We start from the raw sequence: 25,304 nt of genomic DNA, 5'->3' as shown, positions 1-25,304 counted from the left end.
ATTCATATCAACTCAATCAATCAAACTTATTGTGAATAAAAGCGCAAACAGTAGTAATACAGCACAAATCAGCCTTCTTCATGCAACAAATGAATCTTTAATTGTCAGAACTATCCTTAATAGTTACATATGACTGGGAAGGACTTGGCTTGATATGTTTTAAGAATGGACACATACTTATAAATACACAATGGCACTAAATACATTTACACGACACTAGAGGTATTGTGTTAGTCCAAGAAAAACTGGACTTTTTAATGCCTGTAAACACGTTGGTCCAACTGATATTGTACAAAATCGAGCTTTTCAAAACTGGGCTGTGACACCCAGATAATGTGATTGGGATGGAATCAATCCTACATATATGTGCTCAACTAACGTCAAATGGGCCTAGGTGCCCCACACATGCTCCAAAGTAAATTTTTTGAATGTTTTTGTTTGATAGAAAATCAGCCCATTAAGACTGTCAACTCAAGGTTGTTTTAAGCATTTACAGAGTGTCACTTTGCTTTAATGAAAAACTGCAGCGTCATCTACAAAATCATCACTCAGGTAATTTAAAGACAACATCTGTAGTGAATTAATACATACATGCATGCACGATAATCTCCAACAGAGAGTTAGAAGTGACTGAGTTTTGACATTTTTCTTCCATACTGTCCATTGTGTTGCAGCATCAGACATACAACCCCTGGAAAAATGGATAAAAATTCATACATTTGAAGATTGGAGAATGTTGATTATACACACATGCATACATTAAAACACATGCACATGTATATATGTATATATATATATATATGTGTGTGTATCCTCAAGACATTTTGCTTTTCTGTCTTAACACTTTTTCCCTTTTACAACCATCTTGATCCCAATTTTAGACACACTGACATTTTTTGCTGCACTTCAAGTTAATTTACCTTCTTGAAGCAGTTATGTAATACATTGTTCCACTGTTTCCACTAAACACTATTTATTCATCATTTATTAAGCCAGCTGTAACGGCTCCATCAGCTTTCGACGTGCTCTCTTTTAACTCCTGATGCATTTGCATATTTAGACTTATAGTCAGGTATTTTAGAAATGCGAGTTATTTGGTGATTCCATTCTTTTTTCCTCACCATTGAGTATTACAGACATTTTTTTCTTCTACTTCATCTGAAAAATACAACATTTTAATAAAACTGTTACGTTATGTTTGTTCAGCTATGAAATAAAATTGTCATTGTGTGTGTTTTTGTTTGTTGTTTACACAAAATAGAGGCAGAATTAACATCTTCCAAATGTGGTAATTCCTTAATTTATGCAAGAGGTTACACTAAGTCAATATCTCTTATTTCACTACTGTGCATGTATACTAGGAAAGGTACAATGGTCAAATAAAATCGCTCAATCGTGCTAAACTGCTAAACTCAACTGTGCGTGTAGGTGTGCTGGTTATTTTGTGTAAAAAGTCATTCACGTCTTATTAATCCTACATTATTACCCCTACTGTGGACTTTTGACTCCTTTTGCACTAAGAGGTTATTTAGACTCAATATTAACATGCCTCCTGGGTGATTCATAGATGTCTAAGGAATGTCAGAAATATTTAAATGTATTTTCTTGGTCCTAACTGAATGAAAAAAAAATGTGCACCTTAGAGTCTTTAGTCTTGAACAAGAGTACAAATGTAATTATGGTTTACATACTCTACACTTCCACACCATAGAACAAAATCTGTTAATGATAGCATGAAAAGCCTGCTGAAGGTTTTTACATACAGTGTCAATCTACATTCACACCAGTCACTCCAGGGTAGAAATACCAACACAAAAAACTTATTTTCCCTCATAACATCCACAGTTCTCTCCTGAACCTGTTGCCTCTGTGACCTGACCTCAGAAAGCGGATGAAAATGGATCAATGGATAGATATCATTTATGAAGAATGTTCAACATCATGTTCCACATATTAATATTTAAAGTCTTGCTGGATTTATTTTATCATGTGGATAGATATCCTACTCTGTGGTTGGTGTGATGGACTCCAAACCTTGTTTAGATGTCTCCTGTAGTTTTACTTTTGAAGGTTCATTTAGATGCTGTGGATGACAAGCTGAATGTATATATGTCAATATAGGGTTAGGGTTAGGGTTAGACAGACAAGTGCTGTCATGAGAACCAACAAGACAGTGATGTAAAAGTTTGAACATTTTCGGTAGCCTCCCATCCCACACTGGATATAATGAATGCAGTCAATCTGTTTAACAGCTGCTCTTTTCAGGGGGAAAGTAATTATTTTGTCATGACTCAGGTTACATCATGGCTGTTCAAAAGGAGTTCAAATCTAATCTTAACATGAGTTCTGGCAGTTTTTTTGCAGTAGCAAATTAAGTGTGTGTTAGATGTCATTATGTTGGTTAGTTTTCAGCATGTGTAGCTCATCCTCCAAATAGGCAATCCTCTCAATAAGAGCAGCTTTATCAGCCTGAGCCCTCTGATCAGCCTGCCAGCGAGCTTCCTGCACCTTTCTTTCATACCAGCGCTCCATCTGCGTCGACACTGCCTCGAAGAAGTACTGGGTCACCTCCAGAGTGTGCATGTTATCCCTCTCATGAACAAAGGAAGGCCCACTGGGCTGGTCTCCAAAAACCTCTAGAGTCTTGACCCCTGCAGCCCTTTTGACTTTAGTCCTGCCCTGGGAATGTTTCTTATGGTGCTTCCCTCTGTCACGGCTTTGGTCCCTGTCTTTGAGTCCCACTTCAGTCTTGCTGCTGCAGCGGTGCTCTGTGGCAGGAGATGGGCTGCTTGCTCTATGGTTTCTTCCCGAACTGGGCTTGTCCTGGTTCATCCTGTGAGTGTCTGCAGAGATGACTGAATGCACTTTAGGTCGAACCACCTGGACAGATGACGGTGGGCTCTTTGCTGCTACTGAAGGGGTAGCTTTATGAGCCTTTTCACCATCTGTTTAGAGTATAAAGCATGAATAGTCATGAATAAGCCAGCCTGCTGAAGTGATAGACTCTCCATATTTTTCTCTTGCAACATTGTTCAGTAAACTCTAATGAGAAAATGTGTCCTCTGGTCCCAGCTTTAAATTTCCCACAGAAAGACATTTACCATAACAAAAATATATTTTTATTTCTAAAGAATACTAAAGAACAGGAAATCGCACAATTACTTGAGACTGTAATAAGCATCAGATTGGTCCATAGTTATGGATTATTTGGATAAGCAAGATGTTTTGTGTTTTGGGTGAAAATGGAAGTAAAAAAGTGGAAATAAGCTACAGTGTCACAGTAATAATTGACCATGAAACACAGTACAACAGATGCATTATTATTCTTCAAGATTATTCAGAAATAACAGGTTTTGATATGCACAGTGCACAGTTTTTGATTAATAATTCTAAACAAACTGGATTTCATTGAACAGAACTGAATTGGTTTGAAATTAACTGAACTGAAAAATACTTTATTAACCCCAGAAAAGGGGAAATTAGTTTTGTGGCAAAATAATCATAAACAGCATCTCCAGGAGCTCCAGAGCAATCCCCAGAACAGAAACAGCTTATTTCATGAGTTTGTTTAGTGTCTTTGATTCAATGACTTTGATGCTGCAGTTCCAACAGATGTAAAAAACAAAAAGAAACTCTGCACTCGCCCTTCTTGTGGGCAGTACCCTTCCTTCAAGCTTGGGTCCTCTGTCAGTGTGCTTGAGGGTTCTATGCAGTATTGTAGCTGTTCCTAGAACAGCGCTCTTCTGGGCAGAGATCACTGATGTTCCTGGGATCTGCTGTAGCCACTCTCCCAGTTTGGGTGTCACAGCGGATAGCACTGGTACCACTGCTACCTTCAATTCCCTCATCTTTTCAACTTCCTCCTTCAGCCCTTTTTCAGTTGTTTTTCAAGCTTCCCATGCTCCTTCTTCTCAATGTTGCTGTAAATTGTTACATCTATCACTACTGCCTTCTTCTGGAGTTTGTAGGTTAGCCATCACCTACTTATCAGTCTGGATCTGGAAGTCCCACTGGATCTTAGCTCTGTCATTCTCCACTACCTGTGGTGGTGTCTCCCATTTTGACTTTGGGACTTCCAATCTATACTCGGCACAGATGTTCCTGTACACTATTCATGCCACTTGGTTATGGTGTTCCGTGTATGCCGTGCCTGCCTGTATCTGTATATTCCTCCAAACCGTTCCTTGACACCTGCCTCGAGCTGTGCTGTGTTACTCACATCGATCGTCTCACCCACCATAACAGCGACAAAGGGTGCTTTATGAACCTCCTTTTTTATCTCTTCTCCCATCACGTCACCAATAACATTAATCAGATCATTGTATATTCTCCCCGAAGCCCCACAAAATACTTTGTTAGTGCAAGTCTGCATTGCTTTCAGCAAGAAAAGAAAGAAGTTCCATATAGTTCCCTCTGTTTGTGAATCCAACACTTTCATTGTGTACCCTGAATGAAAGTTCCTGTTTACCCAAAAATATGAAACAATCTATCAGTCTTCTCAATATTTCCCTATTTCTCTTCACATTTTCATTGTGGAGCTCCGCTTCTCTGCGCACCTGTTCGTTGAGCTGGAGATCAACTCTGGCTTCCCCAAATGTTCTCAAAAGCACTGCAGCCTACAAATGCCTCGTCGTGGTTAGACAACTCAAGTTGGTAAACCCTCTGTGAGTCCAAATACCAAGTCGATCACTTGCAAATAACAGGCATTCGCAGCAGTGGTACTGCTCGTAGGCACTGGTCTGGAAGTGGTGAACAAATCCTTTTCCGGGCTGAGACAAGTTAGCTAGCGTTGGAGTTGGCCGGCCTCTCCTCACGATCTTTAGCTTTTCTGTAAAAGTTTGTCTTGAAAATAGATTTCTATATTTATATATATATATATGTATATATATATTTTTATCTATAATGCTTAATTAACAGGTCACAGAAAATGGAAAGACTTAAATTGTTGAAAAATTTAAAAAGCCTTTGTGACTTCAATTAAATTCAATTCAGTTTTACTTATATAGCGTCAAATTACAACAAATGTCATCTCAAGGCACTTAACTAATATAGTCCAATTGAAGCCAGTTGGAGTTCAATTCATTGTAATCATAATCCAATCAAATCCAATTAATTAATTTCAAAATTGATCCAATTCATTCATACAGAGCCACTTCAAAAACAATTTTCTAGCTAAGACAACCAACAGATTGCACCGACTTAATGTCTGTGCCAGCTTTTCACCTCAACTTTGCTTGAACCGTTTGTTTAGAGACCTTACCTGGAGAGCTTGCCATATTAACTATAAAGTAGTGGCTGGCAGCTTCAGCCTCTGGCCTGCTGATATCCCCACTGGTGGGCTCCCCCTGGCTGCATTCTAGGAGTGCTGGGTTGTTAAAGACATCCAGACATTGGGAGCTGCCCTCTTGTTCAGGAGGCAGCACAGTGTTGCTGGCGGTGTCAGCTTCATTTTGACCTTCAGCTACAGAGGAGGAGTGATGAACATTGGTGATGACAGGGTCTCCAGTGAGGCAGACCTCCACGTTCTGCAGTTTGGACAGACACCAGCTCTTCAGCTCACTGACTAGAGATTCCTGCTTAAGGGGTACACAACCACACAACAGTTGCTGTAAAATTACGTTTTTTGCTTGGAGCTGAAAGTTCATTAAAACAAAAAATACAAGAGCAACTGATTTAAGTAATAACACACCGCTGTCATTGAAGCAATAACACACCTTTGTCTATGAGATACAGTTGACTACAATATATTACTCAAACGACTGGAGAACTGCGCGGGTCTTTCTGGAACTGTACTAAACTGGTTTAAAACATACTTAGAGAACAGGAAGTACTTTGTGTCAATAGGTAACTTTACATCTGAGCAGACAAGAATCACATGTGGAGTTCCCCAGTGTTCCATCTTAGGACCTTGGGATCTTGGGATCTTCTGTTTAACATCTACATGATCCCACTGGCACAGATTATAAAACAAATTATAAACAAATAAATAAACTACCATAGCTATGCAGATGACACGCAGATATATATTACAATGTCACAAGGAGACCGAGGCCCTGTACAGGCCCTTTGTAAATGCATTGAGAAGATTAATGACTGGATGTGCCACAATTTTCTCCAGCTAAACAAAAACAAAACTGAGGTAATTGTCTTTGGAGCCAAAGAGAAACGATTACAGGTCACCACAGAGCTTCAATCTACAAACTTAAAAACTACCAACCAGGCCAGAAATCTGGGTGTAGTGATGGACTCAGACCTAAATTTGGAAAAACACATAAAGGCAATAACAAAGTCAGCCTAATATCACCTTAATAATATATCAAGGTTAAAAGATCTGATGTCTCAGCAGGACCTGGAAAAACTAGTCCATGCATTAATCTTTAGTAGACTTGATTAGTGTAACAGCATTTTTACAGGTCTACCTAAAAAGTCAATTACACAACTGCAGCTCATCCAGAACTCAGCTGCTCGAGTCCTTATTTTAAAGTTCTGATGCTGGTCTATAAAGCTCTGAATGGTCAAGGACCAAAATACATCAGTGACCTCATGACCCACTATGAACCTTCCAGACCCCTCAGGTCATCTGGATCTGTTTTTTTTATCAGTTCCCAGAGTCAGAACCAGGCATGGAGAAGCTGCATTCAGCTTCTATGCTCCACATGTCTGGAACAAACTCCCAGAAAGCCTCAGATCGGCTAAAACACTTAATTTAAGTCCAGGTTGAAAACATCTATTTTCAGCTGCATTTGAATAAAGCTCCAAATAAACTTGAGTTTCAAAACAGAATAATATTTTAACTCCTGATTTTATCTTTCATATTCATAATTTTATTCTGATTTTATCTATTGTTCTTATTTCTTTCTTTTATTTAAATTTTAAATCATGCTTTTTATTTCTTCTGTTTTAATGTCTCTATAAAGCACTTTGAATCACCTTGTCGTTGAATTGTGCTGTACAAATAAACCTTGCCTTGCCTTGCCTTGCCTTGCCTTGCCTTGCCTTGCCTTGCCAATGAGTGATGAGATGGATTAATGAGTAAAAGCAAAGAAGCCAATTAGTCAAAGTTTGTTAAGGTTACTTGTGGCCTAAAGGTAACAAGCAGCAGTTGCCTTCATTGTAGTGTGGGCTGTTTTTTTGGAAATGGAAAGGCTTAAAGCTGCATTCTTGATAAGCTGCAAAGGTCTGATGGTTGACAGTTGGACTCCATAATGGAGCATGTTGCAAAATCTCAGCACCTGGATGAGCGCCTAAACTGAGAGTGGCAGTTGTATTGAGTATTGAGACTGGCATTGGTCGGCCTCCAATGGTGATGATTGCTGCATCACATGACCTTTAACAGTTTCACACACTCCTCTGACACTTTCCACTCTGCTTTCTGCACCTGTAACACCTGTAGTGATTATGCCACAAACAGATTCAGAGAGGAGAATCTTTCATTAGTTATCTTTCAGCTAGAGACACTAGCATATCTACAGATGAAGTTTTTATTTTATAGTCAATAATATATAATCTATTCAATGTTGCAATTACATTCAGCAAGTTAAACATAATTTAATTCACATGTTATTCACAGTATTTAAGGTACTTTATTACTCCCAGCGATTTGATTACCGACTAGACTGACTTACCCAAATAATCAACTGACTGCCTTTTAATTTGAGGCACTACTATTTCATTCTGTTGGCAGTAAACTGTGTTATTGAAATGCTTCTATTTTTCTGATGTATCATTAAATATGGAACCACTACGCCACTGTGTAGCCCTTCATAATTTGTATGTAAAATAAAATGTATTTTTCCACAGTTGTATATAAAAAAAGCTCTTTTTAGTATTGTTCAGCAACCAGTAGACTTCCACAGTGAGAGCTGCAAAGGTGACTGTTACTGGTGTTACCTGTCTCTTCTCTGTCTCCAGTCGCTCCTGCAGGGCCCAATGCTCGATCCTCTGCAGACACTCACTCCTCTCTGCAGACACCCTCTCCACTGTCATCTTATCAAGAGCTCGGAGCTGATGATCAGAATGAGATTACAAATGTAAAATATGTTGTCTTATTTTCCCTTGTTTCTTCAGCAAAACTTTCTGTGTACTGTCTTGCACACACAGTTTTTCTCTCATTCAATGTGCAGGTAGATTAAAAGGGGAGCTTACTTATTCTTTTTCTATTTTCATGTATATATATATATATATATATATATATATATATATATATATATATATATATATATATATATATATATACATGGAGTAATATAATATACAATGGTCCCTCATTTGTTTAGATTGTTCTCCTTCCATTCCAGCCTTCACCTTCATTTTCACCTGCTTTTCCTGTTGTTTTGATTTGATGTTAAGAGTACACGCACGAACAACTTTGTGCACTCTCATAGAGACTTTCATTTGAATCGCTATGAGTACCGTACTTTCCGGACTATTAGCCGCACCTGAATATAAGCCGCAGAAGCTAAATTGCATTATTTGTACATATACAAGCCGCACCTGACTATAAGCCGCAGGTTTTTTATGTTTAATTACCATATGGTTCGTGCACAGAGGGGATTGTTGGGAAAGAGGCAACTGTTTGGGGAAGCTTCTTAACATTTCAACACAAGTTGCATAACGTTTTCAACCATTTAGTGCAATAGTAGCTACAGAAGCTACAGAACATATAAAGCTACAACAACAAATAAAGTAACACTGTAACACGACAGTAAGTCTAAATTGCAGTAACACAGCTGCTTAAAATATACGGTTATCAGCCTACCAGAAAAGTTATTACCGTAATCCTCCTCTTCATCAACATCATCAACAAATAAAGTGCCTGTAACACGACAGTAAACCTAAAATTGCAGTAACACGGCTGCTTAAAAAAAAAACGGTTATCAGCCTACCAGAAAAGTTATTACGGTAACCCTCCTCTTCATCTTTGGTGAAGTACACGGCTGTAACCAGAAAAGTCAGGTCATTAATCCTCATCTTCGTCTTCTTCCTCCATACTAAAACCACAAAATTCCTCATCTTCAGTGTCGGAAACAAATAGGTTCAGGGCTTCGTCAGCCACTCTCCCCTCTCTTTCGATGTCGCTCTCAAAACCAACGAACTCCTCTTCGTCACTGTCGGAATCGAACAGCCTCTGAAAGGCCTCAGGTGTGGCGGCGTCCTCCTCTCCATCACGCAGCAGTCCAGCCTTTCTGAACCCGTTGGTGATTGTGGATTTTTTTACACTCCTCCACGCCATCAGGATCCACTCGCAAACTTGTGTGAAGGTGGCTTTTCTCATGCGACCTGTTTTGGTGAACGATTTATCACCCTTCGTCATCCACGCCTCCCACTGAACGCGTAGTGCCACTTTGAACGCACGATTGACACTGATGTCGAGTGGCTGCAGATGCTTCGTTGTGCCCCAAGGAATCAAAGCTGGAACAGAGTTTGTGCTCTTGATGGCTGCTTTAACCGAATCTGTTATATGCGCCCTCATACTGTCCAAAACTAGCAAAGCTTTTTTTTGCCGAAAGTATCCTCCAGGGCGTTTGACGTAGCACTCATTCAGCCACTCCTTCATTACGCTTTCCATCATCCACCCTTTCTTGTTGACTTTAAAGGAGATGCCGTTTGGGATCTTTTCTTTTGGCATTGTAGTCCTCTTAAAAATCACCATTGGCGGAAGCTTCACTCCAGATGCTGTGCAGCCAAGAACACAAGTGAAATTTGTTCGCTCGTGTCCAGTGGTTCTCAACGTGACGGACGATTCACCTTTCTTGTTAACAGTCCTAGTGAGAGGCAGGTCAAATGTTAATGGCACTTCATCCATATTTATGATCTGGTCCGGTCCGATGGAGTATTCCTCTATCTTTCTTTGTGTGAATTCGCCAAAGTTTGTTATTTTTTCCTGGTAGTCGGGAGGGAGTTGCTGGCACACAGTCGTCCGCGCCCTGATGGACAGTCCCTTTCGCTTCATAAATCGGAAACACCAGGATGGTCCACCTCTAAAATGTTCAATTTTCATTTCGGTGGCGACTGCTTTGGCCTTCAGTCGGATCTGCACGGTGGAAACACCTCGGCCGTCTGTTCTTTGTGTGTTCACCCAATCTTCGAGAACGTCTTCAAGTTCGGGCCATTTGCTTTTGTGACCTCTGAAAGCTTTTTTTTACTTTTTGCATTGAGACAATTCTTCCTGCTGGCGTCTCCAACGTCTCACCATTGACTCGTTGATTCCAAGGTTACGTGCAGCGGTTCTATTTCCTTCGTTTATTGCTAAATTGACTGCCTTTAACTTAAAAGCTGCATCATATGCATTTCTACGTTTGTTTTCCATAATGAGGGTGTCTCACAAACTGTCTTGCGCTCAAAATGGCCGTCTTTCTCGCTGTCGTTCTGTCTCGTACCACTCCGGTAGAAGTCTGCTTGTGTGTTGAAGCAAATGTGACGAAAAATACGGTATATAGTATGCATGTGAGTGTTTCTCAATGTAAATTATGCAATAAAACATCTGCACATGTTGCAGCCTGTCACAAAAAAAAACAACAAAGGACAAAGGACCACAAATTCAAGCCATTTAGTCAAAATAAGAAAAAAAAAATTACGTTGAACCTGATCTAAAACACAGGACTGAGAATTACGAAAGGGAAGTCATATAGCCTTTCAAGCAGGAAAACAAAAAGTCAAATTTCTGTGTTACAATTAGGGCTGTCAAACATTTTTAATCGCAATTAATCTCTATGATAAAAATAGAGTTAAAATCAAATAAAGACAAATAAAAAAGTGCATTGTAAACTCACTTAACATGTCTATTTAAAAAATACAGCACATAAAATGCCACAACAATGTGGTCTTAAACACGAAGAGGTGGTAGTCGACAAACAGAACAGGGCCTAATGACAGTTAAATGAATGAAAAACTGCAGTCATTAGAAACAACAGATTCAAAACGGTTCATTTTTCTATTTAATCACATGGCGATTAACACGTTAACTATGACAGCCCTAGTTACAATATACCAAAAAAAGAAAAATGACATAGCTGAACAAAACAGAATAAAGTTAATAATCAGTTCTGATTATTCATTGGTGCCTCAACTGGATAAGTTTGACTTAAACATTAGTATATACAGTCATGTAACAAAGAAAGTACACACACTCTTATGTTTGACTTATTAGGACATACAAATATCTGGTCCTTACAAGGTTTTGACATTAGGTAAATATAACCTTTATAAAGTTAAGTAAAAGCTAGGTGCCACTAGTCAAATGCACTTGATGAAGTGATCATCAGCAGGTGTGACATCTTTAAAAGTAGATGTTTTGGCAGTTTGCTGGTCTGGAGTATTCTGGTGTATGCTAACACAGGATAATAGAGGAAAGACACCCTCAATGAGCTTTTAGAAGTGATTTTTGTTGCCCATCAAATTGAGAAAGGTTATAAGGTTATTAAAAAAAAGAAATATAATCCATTATTCTATGGTGTGAAAGATTGTTCACAAGTGAAAAACATTCAAGACTGTTGTGAATAGTCTCAAGACTGGATGTCCTCAAAAGTTCTCCTGCAGGTTAGAGTGTGTGATGCCCAGAATCATAAATGATAAGGATTTTAAGTCTCTACTCCTCCACAATTATAACAAGGGAAGAGCCATCTGAGATTATTAACGGTTATCTACTGTAACTTTTGTACAGTGTACTGGTCTTTAAAGTAATGGAAAACCATGGGATAAGTCACTAAAGAAAGCAAAGAATGGCCAGTTTGCATCTTACCTGGTGTTTGTTCTTGCGGTCCAGCTGTCCTATCTTATTGTTCATCAGATCTTGGACAGTGTGGATTTCAGTCTTCATCTCCTCTTTTGTAGCCTCTAACTGGTTTTCCAGTTTATTGATGAGAGGTTCACAACGGCAGCCGTTCAGAGGAGCCTGAAAAACAAACATAGATTATTTACTGTGATTGCAGGATTTTCACCGAGCTCAACTCTCTCCTGCAGTAATGCTTGTTAGGTTCACTGATGATTCTAAATTAACTATAGAAGTGATTGCATGTATGTTTATCAGTGTCTGTTTGGTACTGTTTAAAACTGAATTGAATTGAATTTAACTGAATAGAATTAAGCTAACGTGTGGTGTAGGAACAATCAACATGTGACATTATTGTGGTTATTAACCTATGTTTCCCTGTTCCAACAGATATCCTTTGAATGGCGTTATGGTGTTTTTCCCCCCTCTTTTCCCTCTTTTCTGTCTTCTCAAACCCCAGCTGGTCGAGGCGGATGGCCACCCTTCCTGAGTCTGGTTCTGCCAGAGGTTTCTTCCTGTTAAAAGGGAGTCGTTCCTTTCCACAGTTGCCACAGGCACGCTCAGGACGGGAGATTGGACTGAAGACACATTTCGGTGCAATCTGTTGGTTTCCTTAGCTAGGATATTAATTTTTTGAATTAGCTCTATATGAATTAATTGGATTATGATTACAATGAATTGAATTCCAATTGGCTTGAATTGGACTATATTACTTAAGTGCCTTGAGATGACAATTGTTGTAATCTGGCGCTATATAAATAAAATTGAATTGAATTGAATTGAATTGAATTGAATTTTGAACAAAAACTAAACAAAAGATGATTGTGGAGAAATGGCTTCCATGTCACTTTTGAAGTGCAGTTCTCTACTCTAGAAATATGGATGACTTTATTAATCATCCAAAATAATGAGCCACAGTTGCAGTGTTACACACTTCTCTGCAACTTCCCACCTGCTGCTAGCCCCCAAAACCCGACAATGACCACCCAAATTCAATAAATCAAGAGGAGCAAATCCTGTAAAACCTGTAAAAAAAATGAAAACAAAAAAATATAACTGAACAAAAAAATAAAACTATTAAATGTGGTTTTCTGAATAGTAGATGTCACCGGTCCAAGTATCGGTTAGTAATGACTTGATATGTGATCATCATGTTGATATATTTTGTTTTACAGAAACCTGGCTGCAACAGGGGATCATGTTAGCATTAATGAATCAACTCCTTCTGACTATTTAAATGTTCACGTTCCTTGAATCACAGGCAGAAGAGGAGGAGGAGAGGCAGGTATTTTCAAATCATGGTTACTAAATCAGTCCTCGATCCAAGATTAGCTTTAGCTCTTTTGAACGTCTGACCCTCAGTTTTTCTCACTCGGAGCGGAAATCCCAAAAACCTCTTCTGTTTGTTGTTGTGTATTTATTCCTTATTCTGAGTTTCCAGTTTATTCTCAGTTTTTTCTTTTTTTTTTTTTTAATTAGGGCTGTCAATCGATTAAAAGAATGAACTAATTAATCACACAAATGTCTGTAATTAATTGCGATTAATCATTATAAGCTTCAGTCTTAAGTAGAAAAATGCAATTAATTTATTGATAAATTAATCGCGATTAAATACAGAAATTTGTGCGATTAATTCAATTTTTAATTGATTGATAGCCCTAATATTTATTTATGTAAAATCGTCAAATTAATGTAGAATAAACACAGAGAAAGTATATTTCAATTCAAAAACTATTTTAATGGCTTAAAGTGCACGTATGTACAGTGCAAATACAAAAAAATTTAGGAAAGATACTGTTGAAAGTTCACTCTGTAGACATAATTTACTTAGTCCTTCTTTACACTGAGGCTGACCAGTTTGTGTACGTTATCAGGGGACAAAGAAGCTTGCTTCTTTTGTATGATGTGGCCTGAGAGTGAGAACAACCTCTCACAAGGCACTGTGGTCGCAGGGGTTGACAGGTACTTGAGTGTAATGGGTGCCAGCCTGGCATGTGCTCCCTCTCTTTGACCATCATTGTAGTGGACACCCCTCTATGTCCATTTTTGGTTCTGCTTTGTAGCGATCCAGACAATGCTCTATGGACTCCTCCTCGTCATCTGTGTCTGAATCAGAAGAACCCAGCAAGATGGACGTCCTCCTCTTCTTTGGTGAAGGCTCCTCTGATGTCTCAGCAGGTGGTCGTTGTGCACGTGTCTCTCTCATCCTCAGGTCACGCGCTGAAGCTCACACCTCACTAGTTTAATTTTTGGAAGGCACTTAAGGTCTTTGAACCTTTGGTTAAGGGCAGTAGTGATCTTCAGCCATTTGAGGTTCCGTTGAGCTAGGTCTGTGGTAAAGGCCTTCTTGAACCTCAGAACCTAAACTGGATCATCGTCTGTGGGCTCTGAACAAGTGGCGTAAGGCTGGCAAGACCACTGAACAGAAGACATAGTGCTTTCCCCCCAGCAGTTCAGTCACATATCTGCAATGGAAAGCACAAGGTGTTAAACATTTCAGTAAATCTTTATTTACAACACAGAGAACCAGTGCACGCACACACACACACACACACAGGAGATGGACAGAGAGACCAGCACACACACACACACACAGGAGATGGACAGAGAGACCAGCACACACACACAAACACAGGAGATGGACAGAGAGACCAGCACACACACACACACACACACAGGAGATGGACAGAGAGACCAGCACACACACACAAACACAGGAGATGGACAGAGAGACCAGCACACACACATACACACAGGTGAAAGAGACAGAAAACGACAACACACACACTCACACACACAGGAGAAGGAGCGAGAGAGGGGGAGAAAACGACAACATATACACACACACAGGAGATGGAGAGAGAGAGAGAGAGAGAGAGAAAGAGAGAGAGAGACCACCAAAGACGATCCCACCAAATTATAACTAAAGAAAAACACAATTACATCAACTATTGGACATCTGCAACCAAAACCCAAAGCAAACTCCAACCCTATTTGGCCCTAAACAGACTCTCTGTAAGCGACCCCAGACTGAGGAAAACGTTGACTATGTACAGACGCAGCAACCACAGCCTGGCCTTAGAGAGAGGCCGACACAGAGGCTGCCCAGAGAGGAGCGGCTGTGTCAGCTCTGTCCACGCAGACAGAAGAGACAGAGCAACACTTCCTATTACACTGTGAGGCATATGAAGAAATTACAACTAAATTCTTTTAAAAAATGAAAGATAAATAAGATTTTGATACCATTTCTGATCAGGAGAAAATTAAACTTCTGCTTGGAGAACATAGCGTCAGTGTCATAGAGGCAAAGTATGTCAGTACATGTCAGAGAGAAAATGGTACACATAAACTGTAGACAGGAGATAGGGAGAAAGAAGGGAGGAGAAACAAGAAATTAATAACTTACCTGCAAGGTTCAACAAGTTCCTCCAGCTTTTGCAGTTTGGCAAACTCCTGGTCAGTCAACATGGCAACCTTGCTCTTTTGCTGCGCCAATGTGGTCAGTGGAGATTTGTTTCTGTGGATCCTCTTTACCATCTCCAGCGTAGAATTCCATCTTGTTGCAACGTCCTGACCAAGTGATTCTTGTTTAAGTCCGTGTGCAACTTGCTGTTTGTTTAATTCCTGAGCGTTAGATGGACTATGCTTAAAGTGCACGACAATCTTGTGACATTTGGCCAGAACACTTTCAAATCCACTGTGAGACTGTGACCTTTCTTTGCTGACAGTGGGCCATGCAAGCCAGGTGTTCAAATGGAAGTAGCCTCGCAGCAGCTGAGTCTCCTTGATTTCCCATTAATTTGCAACATCCAGAAAATGGTTAGCACATGCTTCGGCATAATGTTGTTCCTTGGTTTTACTCACAGTAAGTGCAAACGACTGCAGAGTCTAGTCTTGATCACTGAAATGTGCTGTGACGCCCAAAAAATTATCGTTGTTGACAGATGTCCAGTGGTCACCTGTGAGAGTGATGTGCTTTGCTTGCTCAAGCATGTTAAATGTTAAATTCGGCTTTGCAAACTGTGTAAATTGTCTTGGTTTGAACTTTTTAAAAGGAAACTTTCCCCCTAAAAGTCTGTTCTTGTCCATCTTTCCGCCATAGATTCTCCTTTAGTTAGGATAACTGTCTGGCAGGTTTGCCCGTGCACATGACCAAAGGTTATGGGTCAGCCGCCACCGGAAGTAAACAAAACCGTGTTAATTGCGTAAAGTTTTTAATGCATTAAATGTTAAAATGAATCACCCAAATTAACGCGTTAACTTTGACAGCACTATTTTTTCTATATCTCAGTTAGTGCTGAGTGCTTGATGTTATGCTTGTTGTGGGTGAAAAATGACTGTTAGGGTTTTTAACATTTATCTCATGATATACCCTGTGTTACAACTACCTTACTGTGCCTTTAATTGTATTGCTATGCTTTAACTGCATTTCTTACGCTTTACTATACACGTCCTATATGACATATACTGCATTTAGTTCCAATCATGTGGCGAGGAAATGAGGGTGCTTGTGAACAAAGAGAGATGCCTCAGGACGGAGTCTTCCAGAGGTCAACCGAGTTCACCCGAGTTCACACTACAAACCAACAATGGCTGATTCACAGTAGTTTATTGATGTATCTCTTTGTATGATTGTCGTCAAGGTCTCACACTCTAATTGGCAGATTTGCCTCCATTTGGAGATGCATACGTAAACGACCGACGTTCTGATTTTTCTATGAAACCCTTTGTTTTGTAAAGCTCTTCCCCCTTTCTTATCTCTGAATAAAACCAGGCTGCTGCAATGAGGGAGTTGGAGATTGTTGTAGGTTGCTTAGACACATACACCTGTGGCTGAAGCAGCGACGGCTCTCCCCTTTTGCAAAAGCTGAACTTTATATTGATCTCTTGTGTGGTTCTTTCTGTTTAAGGTGGGACTTCGTTAGTAAGAACGAAAAACCCCATCAATGACAGCCTAAATAATACCTTTAATTCTATATTATTAGTAAATTAAATTAGATTTTCTCAAAGTCTACACAGACCTATTGACTGTCTTCATCGTACCCTTGATCTTGTGCTGATTATGAGGGTCAACAATAAACAGTGTTTCTTCATAACCCTGTAATATTTGACCATTTTTTGATAACCTTTGACTTTACATGACATTACAACATCAGAGAAGAAATTTATTTACAGTAGGTGTCTATCAGACAATGCTGTAACCAAATTTAAAGAATCGTTCCATTAGCATTTTCTTCACTACCATGTGCTCATATAACAAAGGACAGCTACCTTAAGTTTACTCCCACACAACTTGATTGTCTTGTTGACAACACTTTGGCTTCAATGCGTACAACATTGACCAATTTTGGCCTTCTAAAGAAGTGGGTAATCTAAATGAGTAATTTGTAATAATTTAGTATAGTCAAGAAAGCTAGGAAGAAAATAATCTAGAAGAGTATCAGTTAGTATGCAATATTTAATAACACATAAGAAAGCCCTTTGCAAAGCTAAAACTGCTTATTATTCATCATTGATAGAAGAAAATTATTCATAGAATGTTTCCTACAATTGGTACTGATGTATCGTCAAGTACAGCTTTTGAAGTATCTTTACAACTTGATTTAGTCATGATCGTGCTTGGCTGTGGTGTCTGGTTTCTGGGTCTTAGGCGGTGTTGAGCAGGTTTTCCAGGAAGCCTGGGGCAGAGTCTGGTTCAGCTCCTGCACTTGCATCTGCTTTCCATCTGTTCTCATCAAGACGCCTTGATAAGGATTAATTTGACTGGATTATGATTGTACTATAATGAACTGGATTGTAATTAGCTTGAATTAGACAGTATCTTTGAAGTGCCTTGAGGTGACATCTGTTGGGATGTAGTGCTATATAAAGAAAACTGAATTTAGATCCTTCCTCCTTTCTTTCTTTTAATAAAATTTAATTTTCATTTAATGAATTCAATTTACACACAACTCCTATCTTTGTCCACTTGTATGGTTTGAAGCAGCTTAGAGAGAGACATCTGACATAAGCTCATGTAGCCATGTCTCAGTGAAACGCATTGTACTGCATTTCTGATATTCCTTCTGTGTCCTCCTGAGCGCGCCAAGCTCATCCATATTATTTGCTAGTGTTCTGACATTCCCTATCAGTACTGAGGGAGGACTGGGTTTAAACTTCCTACACCTGGTCCTCCATCTTGCTCCAGCCCGACATCCACAACCTTTCCTCTTATAATAGTCTGGGATTTGGGGTATTTTTTTTCGAACTTCAGTTGACATTTAGAAACCTGAATCAGCTACCCACATTTGTAAACTACTCTTCCAATAGCAAGGTGACTTATCATATCAGATGTTAAAAAGTATTAGAAGTACAAAGACAATCCACTTATAGTACACTCTCCAAATCAGTGCAGAAAAATCTATCTATGTTTTGTGGAAAAAATATCTTACTTGAAATACAAAAAAATAAATAAATACATACAATATGACCAGATCTACTGTAACTTGCTGTCACTATGGGGCAACACATTTGGGAATTGATATAGTAAATATAATGAATATCAATATAGGGAAGTCTATAAGATGTCAGATTATGGGAAGTTTTTCACTTACCTGCATTATTTTGCCATCCTTGCCTCGGTACAGTGTGTAGAGCTGATAAGCTTTATAGTTGTGTGGAGGAACATGAAGAAAGGCTCCGTGCAGTTTGTCCTTCCTTTTGTGAATGCCTTCTCTACACTTAGTCTCTCTGCGGCGAAGAGGGTCGGACAGAGAGGGCTGAAACAGAAATGTCCCTTGAAGTTAGTGTCTGCCTCCATCTTACAGAAGAGGAGCTCTAGAAATGGTTTACTCCTGTACAGATGCTTTGAGCAGCAACCCTTAACTTCTCCATTCTTACATTAATTATCTTACCTTTTCTTTCTGCTTACAGTTCTTTCCCTTCCTGGTGTTTGACGTGGTCACCTCAGCATGTTTGCAGGCAGCTTGGTGTTCGCTGCTCTGACTGTCGTCTGCTACAGATGCACTGTCCTGTGGGAAACAGGAAGAGGGAAAGGTTTAATATTGAGATTTCCTGGATGTTTTCACCATGTACGACAGGTATACCATAAAATTGAATTTTACTATTTGTAAAACATATATTATCTAGAAGGCAGTGACTTAGCTTTGAAAAATATCAGTGTACACAGGTTAGGTATACTTGGCAATGAGGAAAAAGATTTTTCTAAGCTAATTAAGTAGAGAATAAAAAGTTACAGAAACCCATTCTTTGTATGTTTGGTTTTGATTCTTAAATCATTTTTCAAAATAGAAAAGGAGACAGAAGACTATTTGATAATTGTCATTGGAAATTTCTTAACAGCACCAGAATATAAACAGATACAACAATAAAAATATCATATATAAATTATCCAAAATAATACAATTCTTGAAAAGCAGAAAAGTACAGTAAAGCAATCATAGCCCATGGGGGAAAAAAGACAATGATCAGTGTGAGTGTAGTCTTTCCTGATGTTTATTGTTCTCTTCAGTGGTCAGCTGGTGTAAATACACAGTATGCATGTAAATTAAAATTTCATCCATGAAAAATTTAACAATGTAAGCTCTCCAGTTTAGACAGTGAGAATATTTGACCATTTTTAGAAAACGTCACCAGTGATGGTTAAATCAAATGATGACTTTTCTCAAATAGAACTTAATCTTAACTGATGAAAAACAACACTCCTATATAAATAGTAAAGTGCGGCTTAGGGCTATAAGTCCTTTTTTTAATGAGCTGGGGTTTATTCAAGTATTCAAAATAATATCCTCAGTCAGGATTTTTTTACCAAGTGTTTTTATTAATCTTTAGGCATTAAAGAACAAATTTTTATTTTTTTTCTATACACCAATTATTAGAGGAGTTACTGAAATGCCACATGGAATGGACATTGTGGTGTATCTGAAGAACAGAAACAGAAAACATGATGCTTTAACATCCACTTTAGTGACCTAGGTGCAACTTTGACAAAAAAACAAACATTTATTATGATAAAAACATTTTTTTATTTCCATCCACTCAAGTGGACATCATGCATGAAAGAGTTAAAGTAAACAAGTGTGTGTGTGTGTATATATGTATATCACACACACAAAGCACACAATCCTCTTGTATCTTTCTTTTTTCTGAAATCAGTTTAGCAATAAGCAGGTGACTCAAACTGGATACATTTCTCTTGTGGAGAAACTCTCACTCTACACTGATTTCTTTGTTTATTCTCATGTTTTTTTCCCTTCTCTTTTTAGTTATTTGTAGGAAAACTATAAATTCTGCATTCAACACTGCTTCTGTACTTACCTTACATAGTAGTATTTCATCCCTGGGCACTGACTGAGCTCTACCCTCTGCTTTCAGCTTATCCCTTCTCTTTCTTACACTCCTGCCACGAACAAAGCTCTGAACAGACACACACATACAAAGATGTCAACAGGACAAGAGTCAGCTGGATTCAAGACAACTCCGAATGTAACTGCTATGCTAGCCTGAATAGGCAAGGGTGAGAGTTAATCAGTTTACCTGGGGAGCTTTAGTGAGAAGAAGAGCCACCTCTGGGTTGTTGTGCTCTCTAGCCATGTCCAAAGCCGTCTGACCTGCCTATCGAAACAGACAGGCACACAGCTAACACAAGACTCAGAATGTCTTCACATCATACTGTATTGATCTCCAGTGTCCAGACAGTATACATCTTAGGCCCTGTTCCTATTCTGGTTGTAGCATGCATCCTGGATGTTAAAGTGGACAGTTCTAAACACAGGTGTTATCATAGTCCAGACAAATACAGGACACATTCAGAGATTGTCTGGGGCACTTCTGTCTGCATTCCTATGATGATTTGTATGCTATCCATCCTGGGAATATATTCTAAGACCACCTGACCTGGAGGAACTCCATGCGAGTTGTGAACACAATGCTTTCTTTCTCTGCAGTTTCCCCAAAAAATACATTGCACAAAAAAAGTGTCAAAACTCCCAGAAACACCCAGAATGTATGATTCAAAGAAAACCTCATCATGCTCATCTTTTATATGAATTTCTGTAGAGACGATCAACAAAGAAGCTGTGAGTACATCTCCAGTGACCTGGATATGTCCTTTAAAAGATAAAAGATAAGCTTTTACTGAACTGGATTTTCACTCTGATAGAGTGCCTGATAGAATAATTTGTATCCTTTATGCTCACATAACCATAATCATTTCTACTTCTGTGTAACTGCTTATGTTGCCACTATTGTATCTATGCATGAGAATAGCAGCTGCACTCGGAGATCGCCACTGTCTGCTCTCAGAAGGGAATGTCCCGCAGCCTTGGTGGTATCAGCACTGTCTGCTCCAAGAAGAGGATATTAAACAACCTTTGGCATAATCAACACCACTGTCTCCCCCCAGACGGGCAAGAGGGAATGTCTCATGACTCGTATAAACAAAATGCAAGCCTCTGTCTGTTTATCCTATGAAAGCTTGTTTAGGACTTAGTATCTTTGAGCATTTGCATCACAGCCTCCGTATGTAGATGTTCCCTTGTTGCAACATGATTAAATGTTCTATGCTTTTGAATTTCAGACAGTATTCTTATTAATTTTCCTAAAAATGCTGCATTACTTTACCTTCGGGTTCAGTGTTGTAAAAATGGATTTTAAGTATAGATTACATTCTAAGAAGTCAAGGTTGCATTTGAAGTGAATGTAAGTATCAAAGAAATCTTTAGAAAAAAGGCTGAATACAATTAGTAAAAGTGAACTAATGTATGGCTCGGCCTCTTCTCCTATTTGCATATTAGGAAGTGTCATAACCATTTTTGGTGCTAATTTTGTAGGCGAGTGCTTTTAAACCAGTGTAGACAAGGAGGTAACAACGAGATGATGGGATAGCTAAAAGCCAAGCAGTTAAAGTCACAGCTACGACTGGGAATTTACATGAAAACACGTGAATTCTGATTGATTTATTAATGATTTATCTTTTGACATTTTTTTAAAGATTACTGAGTTGTTCAACTTGTGTGAGAACCTAACTTATATGGGCCATCTTAGGAATTCCTAACCGAAACTGACCCAACTCCAAGAAATTCATTTTAGATCTAGCAAATCAACGTATTGGCCAGGTTAACAAATATGAACATGCTGTGTAGAAATGATCAAATTAAGGGATTTCTGAAAGCAGATGTTTTTTTAAGGATTTTAGTGACCTTTATGTGACAGTGGGTAGACAAGACAGGAGGCAAACATGCAGCAAAGGGTCCCAGGCAGAGACTCAAACCTGGGCCGGCTGTGTCGAGGAGCTACAGCCTCTGTACATAGGAAGCCTGCTCAGCCAGTTGAGGTATACGGCGCCAAAGCTTGCAGACGTTTAAGTGGTAGTCAAGCTGCAATCTATTGCTTCTACCAGTGTAATGTCAGCCCGTGCAGATTTAAATATGCAACAAGTGGCCGAGCCAAGGGGCTGCTGTAGAAATTTGTCAAGATAAAATTGGTACTATAACAGCTATATGTGCTGACCTTAAAGGAAAGAAAAGCAAAGTAAGTGTGCAAACACTTCTTTAAAACGTGTAGAAATAGGCAGCAGGTGCTCACATTGTTGCAGATGCGACTGTCTGCTCCAGCCTCCAGCAGAAGACGTACTGTCTTCTTATGATTGAGGGAAGCTGCCACATGCAGTGGAGTGTCCCCAGCCTGTAATATCACACACAAACAGAACAGTTTTGTTTTGTTTTGTTAAAACAGAATTTAAAATTTTGCTCCTCAAGCTCCATCATATCTTAATAATCTCATTTGAATACCCTTCTCTTGTAGAACCAGCTGTCAGTATGTGTCTGGGCAGCACACAGCCTTTCTACCTTTAGGATTAAGCTTAAAACTTTCCTTTTAGATAAAGTTAGATGGTTCAGGTGAGCCTGACACATCCCGTAGTTATGCTGCTACAGGCCTAAACTGCTGGGGACCTCCCATGAAGCACCTATTGTCACTCTGCTCTCTTTACTCTTCATGTATATATGGCATTATTGCTGGTAGAATAGCAGCCACAAAAGATAGAGCAATAACTTATTTTATATATAAAACCGGAGGAGTTACACTTACATATCATGCATTAAATGTGTCTCAAAGCGCTTTTCCCTTACACCAATGCGTTTGCAGAAATCCAGTAGAAAAGTTTTATAGATCTGATCTGGTGTTCACAGCACTTCCTACGTTGGAATAAACGTCATCAAGTTGTGAGTATGAACTACGGTGTGGTTTTCCTGCGCATTACTATCTGCAGTTAACAATCAGTTAACTAACAATTTATTTAATTAGTATGGATTTTTTGCATATATATTATTAGAATTTAGGATATAAGGGTTGTATTGATATATAGCACATTAAAATGTTCCATAAAATGGCACTACAGCATGTAATCACGTGGTCTGGGTACTTGTTCTATGGTAGAGTTTTTTTTCTTTCCACTGTTGCCTGATGCATGCTCAGGATGGAGGATTGGATATGTATGAATTTGATTAATCTGTAAAACTGAATTAATTTAATTTGACTGGATTAAAATTAATTGGATTGTTATTGGCTTAAACTGGACTGAGTTGGATCTTTGAAGTGCCTTGAGATGACATTTGTTGTGATTGGGCGCTATATAAATCAAATTTAATTGAACTGAACAAAAGATGATGGTGAAAGTGAAAACATCAGATTTACAAACAGCATGTCAAATTTTAAAAGTGAAACACAATTCACAATAGGAGACTAAATCTATCAGGAGTGCTCAAAAAGGATTTCCAGTTTGTGTAAGTTGTTCAATGACACTGGGCACAACATTCATAATAAGAGCTTGAATAAGGGCAACTGGACTTCTTTTTGGCTCTTGAAGACGTTCTTCAGTTCTTCAGACTTCTTCAGTTAAGAAAATACTACTCCTGCATTTAATTAGCAATTGACAAATTTTAGAGTAGAGAGGCAAAAGTGAAGGTTAAATTTTCAAGGCCAGGTCTTCATTCAATGTCAATAGACAGATGCCTATTGTTTGCATTTAAGGTGGCTCTTAATTTGGAAAGAAAGAACAATTTCTCTATCTTCTATTTTGATTTGGTGAAGTAAGCGAGCAGCTCAAAATATTGTGAATAATTTTTAAAAGAGATTTTGGATGGACACTTTGAGGAGAAAATACAGTAAGTAACCAAACTTTGTCTTATTCAGAACAAATAAGCAAATGATTGAGGAAACTCACTAGCCACTTTTAAAATTAGATGCTGAGTGTCACTGTAGTTTTTATTGGAACGACTCACCAGATTTTTCTTTGACACTGAGCAAAAGGCTGCAAGCAGGATGCGGATCATAGCGACATGGTTGTAGCGAGATGCCACATGCAGACACGTATCACCTGCCTGGAAAAAAACAGTTAATGTTGAGCAATGTAAAAAAATTCATTTCAAAAGATGTGGCACAGCAGATTGTGAAGATAAATTACAGTGCTATATGGACTTAATCATGAATGTTAAAAAAAATATGAATTATTTTCTTAAAATGATTTTTTTTCTACTCAAATAAAACTCAACATTTACATCATGACTGAAGAAAAAAATTAATCAAAATCAGTAATCCTCTTTTGCAGTCCTATAATCATATTAGATATTTCTTTAATTAACCATCAATATTGTATAATTGCTATAAACACATCTGAATTTCTCATTTATCTTTCAAGAGTCTGAGTGGCTGAAGATGACAGTAACCTCAGTTTTACTGTTTGGTTCAAACTGAAAAAAAAAGAAAGTCTAATGTTGTGTTGTAGGCTACTATCAGTAATTTAATACTAAGACAAAAGATTTTAAAAAATGCAGCATGGAGATTTGTAGACAGACCAAGAACCCATGAATGAAATATTCCTTTTTCTCTTGAAATGTTTTATGTACGAATCATATAAAGTCAACTGAAGATATTAATAAAAATAATTACTCGTAACTTTGTTTTGTCAGTTTAACTTTAACAAATCTATGTGTTTCATGGTCAGACAAAAAAAGCAGTTTGTTCAAGAATGATAACCAAATCAGTGTCTTACAAATTTTAAAAGATAACTACAAGAATAATCATCACTAGTGGTGGTAGCCAGTATTAAATCTCCCCTAAGCCCTCTAAATGGTAAATAGACTGTAATTAAACAGTGAGTTTCCAGTCTTGTTGAGCACATGAAGTACTGTTACACTACAAGTCACATTCACATTCAGTCCTTCTATACAGCATTACAGGCTTCACTGTGCTTCTTTCTCCATGACACATAGATGGACGCATCAAAGGCAATGTGGGGTTTCCATATGCAGTCAGGGCCACTCTTACTTCTGAACTACAGAACAATGAAAAATCATTTTAAACTAATTTAACTAGTATGCCTATTTTTGCCAACAATAAGTAAAGAATTTTGGACCGTTTTCCTCCTGTCATTGGCATATGTCTGACAGCATCAATCCTTTTGCCTGCAACATCATTGGCCGCTCCTCACTGAGAATCCAAATATAAGTGAGGCTTTCAACAATCAGAACTCAGT

At 38.5% G+C, this 25,304-nt stretch overlaps 1 protein-coding gene across 3 annotated transcripts in view; it reads right to left on the bottom strand.

The window, feature by feature from the left end:
* Positions 1-429: 429 nt before the first annotated feature.
* ankrd6b (ankyrin repeat domain 6b) overlaps positions 430-25,304 on the bottom strand; it is a 77,654-nt gene continuing 52,779 nt past the window's right edge. Inside the window, exons 7-17 of one of the 3 annotated variants that reach the window (XR_011907216.1) lie at positions 24,052-24,150; positions 22,355-22,453; positions 20,306-20,383; positions 20,087-20,185; positions 18,664-18,780; positions 18,364-18,528; positions 11,741-11,893; positions 7,891-8,004; positions 5,261-5,576; positions 921-2,945; positions 430-691 (exon numbers count right to left, since the gene is read on the bottom strand). Coding sequence is in view for 2 of the 3 variants with exons in the window: in XM_072362727.1 (XP_072218828.1) it covers positions 2,383-2,945; positions 5,261-5,576; positions 7,891-8,004; positions 11,741-11,893; positions 18,364-18,528; positions 18,664-18,780; positions 20,087-20,185; positions 20,306-20,383; positions 22,355-22,453; positions 24,052-24,150 (1,803 nt within the window). In the remaining variant the exon portion in view is untranslated. Of the gene's footprint in view, positions 2,946-5,260; positions 5,577-7,890; positions 8,005-11,740; positions 11,894-18,363; positions 18,529-18,663; positions 18,781-20,086; positions 20,186-20,305; positions 20,384-22,354; positions 22,454-24,051; positions 24,151-25,304 lie in introns of all 3 variants that reach the window. The other 2 variants (XM_072362727.1, XM_072362728.1) reach the window with 2 other exon arrangements.

Source organism: Leuresthes tenuis, unplaced genomic scaffold (assembly GCF_036924035.1).
Source record: "Leuresthes tenuis unplaced genomic scaffold, fLeuTen1.0.hap1 SCAF_13, whole genome shotgun sequence".
NCBI classification, from domain to species: Eukaryota; Metazoa; Chordata; class Actinopteri; order Atheriniformes; family Atherinopsidae; genus Leuresthes; species Leuresthes tenuis.
This window is presented reverse-complemented; position numbering and strand designations above follow the sequence as displayed.